At 55.5% G+C, this 7,187-nt stretch overlaps 1 protein-coding gene across 1 annotated transcript in view; it reads right to left on the bottom strand.

The window, feature by feature from the left end:
• Positions 1–6,348: 6,348 nt before the first annotated feature.
• CCDC105 (coiled-coil domain containing 105) overlaps positions 6,349–7,187 on the bottom strand; it is an 8,629-nt gene continuing 7,790 nt past the window's right edge. The window contains exon 7 of the mRNA XM_026658257.1: positions 6,349–6,549. Within this exon, the coding sequence (XP_026514042.1) occupies positions 6,349–6,549 (201 nt within the window). The remainder of the gene's footprint in view (positions 6,550–7,187) is intronic.

The following is a 7,187-nucleotide window of genomic DNA, read 5'->3' on the forward strand; positions in this document are numbered from 1 at the left end:
TCAGGATCTATTTTACTTACCCATTAAAAAAAAAGACTTTGAGGGCAAATAAAACGTTTATCAAGCAGCCAATAAAATGTCAGGACAATCAGAACCAAGCACTTCCCAAAGTAGCCAGCCAGGATTATAAACGGGAATGCAGGGTATTGGTTCCCTAGTATTTGTAATTTAACTTTCATATGTTTAGGAAATGCTAAATAGTTATTGTGACTTTTTTCTGTATTGATTATATTGCATTATTTTGACAAACAAAATATGCAGAATTTTTAATTTTTGGTGCAGAATTCCCCCAGAAAGTATATGCAATAAGATAACACAAGGCCACAAGAAGTGCTTGTGATTTAATTGAAATCTGTCCCAACTCTCTCTCGCCAGTAGCGAAACGCAACACCCAACCAACGGAGCTGGGGATGAGGGGTTTGGGCTGTGGGAGGGGCTCAAGGCTGGGCCAGAGGGTTGGAGTGTGGGGGTGAGGGCTGCGGGGTGGAGCCAGGAATGAGGGGTTCAGGGTGTGGGAGGGGGCTCTGGGCTGGGGCACGGGGTTGGGGTGCGGGAATGGGTCAGGGCTCTGGGCTGGGGGTACAGGCTCTGGGGTGGGGCCACGGATGAGGGGTTTGGGGTGCAGGAAGGGGCTTCAGGTTTCGGGGGGCTCAGGGCTGGGGAAGGGGATTGGGGCGCAGGGTTGCGGCATGGGCTTACCTCGGGCGGCTCCCGGGCACTGGTGCAGCGGAGGTGCTAAGGCAGGCTTCCTGCCTCTCCTGGCACCGCGGACTGCAGTGCGCCCCGGAAGCGGCCAGCAGCAGGTCCGGCTCCTAGGTGGAGGTATGAAAGCAGCTCCACGCGGCTGTCGCCCGCAGGCACCACACACTCACCCAGGGAGCGGAGCCAGTACTCAGGGCAGGGGCAGTGTGCGGAGCCCTGTGGCCCCCCACCTAGGAGCCGGACCTGCTGCTGGCCACTTCCGGGGCGCAGCACAGTGTCAGAACAGGAAGGGACTAGCCTGCCTTAGCCAGGCAGCACCGCTGACGGGACTTTTAATGGCCCGGTCGGCAGTGCTGACCAGAGCCACCGCGACCCAGTGCCTTACATTCCACAACCCAGTACTGGGTCGCGACCCAAAGTTTGAAAACCACAGCCCTGGGAGGTGATTGGTCCTTACTCCCATGCCAGAGCTGTATCCACTGGGCTGCACTGCCTCCCAAACACAGGGAAGGGAACGCTCTCCGGTCCTAATGTCATTTGGACACCAGTGTAGCTATACCAGCAAACCCTCCTGGAGGAGATGCAGCTTAGACTGGCAGAGAGGGCTCCTGCCAGTACAGTTTATACCAATTGCCCAGGCAAAATAAGCTCTCCAAGGAGAAGGACGGGCATAGCTGGTGCTGAACTAGGGGTATGTCTACACTACAAAATTAGGTTGATTTTATAGAAGTCGATTTTTAGAAATCGATTTTATACAGTCGATTGCGTATGTCCCCACTAAGCACATTAAGTCGGCGGAGTGCGTCCTCACTCCTGTGGCTAGCATCGACTTACAGAGCGGTGCACTGTGGATAGCTATCCCACAGTTCCCGCAGTCTCTGCCACCCATTGGAATTCTGGGTTAAGCTCCCAATACCTGATGGGGCAAAAATATTGTTGTGGGTGGTTTTGGGTACATGTCATCATTCGCCCCTCCCTCTGTGAAAGCAACGGCAGACAATTGTTTTGTGCCTTTTTTCCTGGGTTACCCGTGCAGATGCCATACCATGGCAAGCATGGAGCCTGCTCAGCTCACCGTCACCGCTGCTGTTGTGGGCAAGTCTACTGTGGGGGCTGCTGTGATCCAAGTAGCCAATGCAATCATTGACGTTCTGTTATCAAGGATAGTGACTCTGGGAAATGTGAGGGCCTTTTTAGATTTTAGGTGCATCATATTCCTGTCTTTTGTCGCTGGTGAAGAAGTCTTGCAGCCGTACATTCCAGTCCGATCGGCGCTGTAACACCCCATAGCACTTCTGTGGTTGACACATGTAACAGCTCCAGGGCTCTTGCTCTTTTGCCTTGGCCGAGGTACCTTGCCCTACCCGGACCTCCAAGCATTCGACACAGAAGCACCTTCAGCAGCTGGCATTGCTACACAGCAGCAGCTCCTTGCCTTCGCAGCAGACAGTGCAGTAGGACTAGGTACCATCCTTGTCGGACAGGTAACTTGTCCGGGGGTTCTGGGAACATCTTTCCCTGCCTGGCTCATAGCAACCTCCAGGGCATAGTGTATGGCTCCACCACTTCCCCTGCAACTCTGCTCTCCTGCTCCCCAGCGACAAGCTCGGCGGATCTGTTCTGGTCCTCCTGGGTGCCTTGGCAGCAGACGGTGCAGTAGGACTGGTATCCGTCCTCGTCGGACATGTAGCTTGGCCGGGGGTTCTGGGAACGTCTTCTCTGCCCAGCTCCTAGCAAACTCCAGGGCATGGTGTACAGCTCCACCACTTCCCATGGCTCCCATGGCTCATGAAGCCTGGACAGTAGTAAGGAGCAATTCAACTATAGGCTGAGCAAGTGCAGAATGGTGGTAGAATGTGCCTTTGGACGTTTAAAAGCTCACTGGCGCTGTTGGTCAGGCCTCAGCGCAACCAACATTCCCATTGTTATTGCTGCTTGCTATATCTGTGAGTGTAAGGGGGAGACGTTTATGGCGGGGTGGGAGGTTGAGGCAAATCGTCTGGCGTCCGATTATGAGCAGCCAGACACCAGGGTGATTAGGAGAGCACAGCAAGGCACGCTGCGCATCAGAAAGGCTTTCAAAACCAGTTTCATGACTGGCCAGGCTTCGGTGTGACAGTTGTGTGTGTTTCTCCTTGATGCAAACCCGCTCCCTTTGTTGATTTTAATTCCCTGTAAGCCAACCACCCTCCCCCCTTCAAAATAAACCATGCATTCTTGAAGCCATGCATTCTTTCTTTATTAATTAAAAAAAAATGAGATAACGGACAATGATAACGGTGGGGTGGGGGAGGAGGGAAGTTCAAGGCCACATTGCTTATTGTAGCCACACTAAAAATCAAACTGTTTGAATGACAGCCTTCTGTTGCATGGGCCATCCTCTGGAGTGGAGTGGCTGGGTGCCCGGAGCCTCCCCGCCCTGCGTTCTTGGGCGTCTGGGTGAGGAGGCTATGGAACATGGGGAGGAGGGTAGGCGGTTATACAGTGGATGCAGCGGGGGTCTGTGCTCTTGTTGGCTTTCCTGCAGCTCCAACAGAAGCTTCATCATGTCCATTTGCTCCCCCAACAGACGCTTCATCATGTCCGTTTGCTCCCCCATTAGCCTCAGCATCACGTCCTGCCTCCGCTCTTCGCACTCACTTAATTCTTTCCTGGCCTCTGCCACTGAATGCCTCCATGCATTAAGCTGTGCCCTATCAGTGCGGGAGGACTGCATGAGCTCAGCAAACATGTCATTGCAAGTGCATTTTTTTTGCCTTCTAATCTGCGATAACCTGAGGGACGGAGATGATAGGGGGAGCGTAGAAACATTCTACGCTCTATGATTCTGGGGGGACTGCATGGTCACCTGTGCCGCTGAGTTCGCCACGCTGACCAAACAGGAAATGAAATTCAAACGTTCCCGGGGCTGTTCCTGTGTACCTGGCTAGTGCATCGGAGTTCAAAGTGCTGTCCAGAGCGCTCACAATGGAGCACTCTGGGATAGCTCCCGGAGGCCAATACTGTCGATTTCCGTCCGCACTACCCCAAATTCGACCCAGTAAGGTTGATTTTAGCGCTACTCCCCTCATCGGGGAGGAGTACAGAAGTTGATTTTAAGAGCTCTTTAGGTTGACGGAACGGGATTGGTTGTGTGGACGTGGTCATTTCTAAATCGACCTAATGCAGCTAAATTCGACCCAACCCCGTAGTGTAGGCTAGGGCTAGTGGGGCATGGAAATGCCAGGCAACAAGCCTAAGTCGGCAGAACGCCTCGGCCTGGAATCTCTTTGGGGTTCTGCCTAGCGTGGCAGGGCCCCCCAGTTAGCAGGGAGGGCCCAGGGAGGTGCCCATGCATGTGCGTCGGTGACGGCCTCACTAGGAGCCCTGCGCAGTCGGCTCGGCTCTGGGGGAGGGAGCCGCCAGCCAGTCTGGCTCGCACATCGGCCACATGGTGAAAGGGTCAAGGCCAGTCGCCGGGGGCAGGTAGCGCGGGCCAGGAGCGTCCTTGCTGGGCCCCTTGGTGTTCAGCCAGCCTCTTGGCTGAGGGACGTCAAGGCGGCTGTGCCGATGTGTCCGGAGCTATGGAGGGAGGAGTGGGCTTGGCTCCCCAGAGCCTGACAGGGGGCTTGCTGGTGTCCTCCCCACCCCACCTTGCCCAGCCTCTCCCATGCCCCCCTTAACTCCCATCTCACCCGGCCTGCCCCCAGCCTGGCTTTCCCAGTGCCCCCCAACTCTCATTTCACCCAGCTTCCCCTGTCACCCGCCAACCCTCGCCCCCTCCACCCTCTCCAGTCCCCCTGCCCCTTTCAGCCCCCACCCTGCCTGGCCTCCTCCTTTGCCCCCTAACTTCCATCCCACCCAGTCTCCCCAGCGGCCCATGCCCCCCAACCCCCACCTCACTCAGCCTTCTCATTGTCCCCCAACCTTCACCCCACATGGCCTCCACAGTGCCCTCTGGCCTCCCCAACCCCCACTATAGCTAGCTTTTCCAGTGCCTCCCAAATCCCAACCCATCTGGCCTCCCCCATCCCCTATTCCCTCCCAGATCCCTTCCCCACCCAGCCTCCCCTCTGCTCCCCAACCCTCACCCCCTGGCCTCCATGTGACAAAGTGGGAATTTTCTGTAATATTTTTTCTGATGCTAATGCATGCCTCAGTTTCCCCCAGTACTTTGCAGTGCAGGAGGGTTAACTCTGCTCCTGGGGCAGCGCAGGAGAGATGTGGGGAGGGAGGGTGTCACCTCGCTGCCTGGCTTGTTAGAGGACTGGCTGAAACTGACCCGAATCAATGGAGGATCCAGAAAGACGACGGTAGCCCCTAGCACTGAACAGCTGACACCCCCCAACGCACTGGGCCCTGCAGAGTGGGCAGATCTCTGCCCAGGGGTCTGGCTCAGCTGGACTCGCTGGGCAGAGCTCAGGGCGTGAAGCAGCAAGGCTGGAGCCCAGGGGCTCACTCCAGGAGGTAGTGAGGCCACGTGGCCTCCCCTTGCAGAAGAGTGGGACCCCTTGGGGGGGGTCTGGCCCACTGAAGAAGGCACTGGTGAGACCTCATTTGGAGTACTGTGTGCAGTTCTGGTCTCCCATGTTTAAAAAGGATGAACTCAAACTGGAACGGGTACAGAGAAGGGCCACCAGGATGATCCGAGGAATGGAAAACCTGTCGTATGAAAGGAGACTCGAGGAGCTCGGTTTGTTTATCCTAACCAAAAGAAGGCTGAGGGGGGATATGATTGCTCTCTTTAAATATATCAGAGGGATAAATACCAGGGAGGGAGAGGAATTATTTCAGCTCAGTACTAATGTGGACACGAGAACAAATGGATATAAACTGGCCGTTGGGAAGTTTAGGCTTGAAATTAGATGAAGGTTTCTAACCATCAGAGGGGTGAAGTTTTGGAACAGCCTTCCGAGGGAAACAGTGGGGGCGAAAGACCTCTCTGGCTTTAAGATTAAGCTTGATCAATTTATGGAGGGGATGGTTTGATGGGATAACGTGATTTTAGTCAATAGGTCAATAACGTGCCATCGCTGGTAATTAGTAACAATGGTCAATGATGGGATATTAAAAGTTACTACAGAGAACATTTTCCGGAGGGTCTGGCTGGAGAATCTTGCCCGCATGCTCGGGGTTCAGCTGATCGCCATATTTGGGGTCGGGAAGGAATTTTCCTCCAGGGTAGATTGGCAGAGGCCCTGGAGGTTTTTCGCCTTCCTCCGCAGCATGGGGCAGGGGTCGCTGGCTGGAGGATTCTCTGCGACTTGAAGTCTTTAAATCATGATTTGGGGACTTCAACAGCTGAGTCAAGGGAGAGAATTATTCCAGGAGTGGGTGGGTCAGCTTTTGTGGCCTGCATCATGCGGGAGGTCAGACTAGATGATCATAATGGTCCCTTCTGACCTTAAAGTCTATGAGTCTATAAGTGGATCCTCCAAGGGACTGTTTAAAAGCTGGGGTTTAGCAACGATCTTGTGGCTCTGTGACATCTCCCCCACCCCACTCGGCTTCCCGGATGCCCCTGATCCCCCCATCCCCACCTCCCCTGGCCTCCCCATCCTGTCCTGCTCCAGGACCCGCATCCCCCCCTCCCCGGTGGGATAACACTCTTGGGCAGGTCAAAGGTCTCTGGGGATTTTATTCTCGTGCTCTGGTTGTGGGGACCCCCTAGGAGCAGAGCAGCTGGCGGGCCTCCTCCAAGCTGCTGCGGGGGTGCATGCGGCGGCGGCGCAGGCGCTGCACACTGGCGTCCACGTGGAAGCCCATCTGCTTGTCACGGATGGAGGCGTGCAGGTGCCGCTGGGTGGCCTGCATCTGCTGCACGTTGGCCGCCGCCTTCTGCATGGAGCGCTCCAGCAGCACGCTGCCCTGGGGGAGGGACAGGCGGACAGGGAACACTGTCACCTCCCTGCAGCCAGGTGAGGTACCCCAGCCTAGCTACACCTCACCCCTAACAGCCTGGTGAAGTCACCCCTCCTCCAGCAACATCGTCACCTCCCTGCAGCAGGGGGAGGTACCCCCGCCTAGCTACATCTCACCCCTAGCAGCCAGACAAAGTCACCCCTCCTCCAGCAACACCATCATCTCCCTGTAGCAGGGTGAGGTACCCCTGCCAAGCAATGCTGTCACCCCTACAGCCATCACAGCCAGGCAAGGTACCCCCACTCAGCAACACCATCACTCCCCTATGGCTGGGGAAGGTATCGCTGCCAACCAATGCTGTCACTCCTACAGCCATCGCAGCTAGGCAAGGTATCCCTACTCAGCAACACCATCATTCCCTACAGCCGGGCAAGATATCCCCATCCAGTAACTCCATATAGCTGGGCAAGATACCCCCAACTAGTAACACCATCACTCCTGAAAGCCCCCTCAGCTGTGCAAGGTTCCCTTGCCCAGAAAAACCATCACCCCCATAGCCATCCCAGCAATGCAAGGTACCCCCATCCAGCAACACCTTCACCCTCATACAACTGGGCAAAGTACTCCTGCTCAGAAAGACCATC

This window comes from Terrapene carolina, unplaced genomic scaffold (assembly GCF_002925995.2).
Source record: "Terrapene carolina triunguis isolate 2854851 unplaced genomic scaffold, T_m_triunguis-2.0 Scaffold421, whole genome shotgun sequence".
Classification (NCBI taxonomy): Eukaryota; Metazoa; Chordata; order Testudines; family Emydidae; genus Terrapene; species Terrapene triunguis.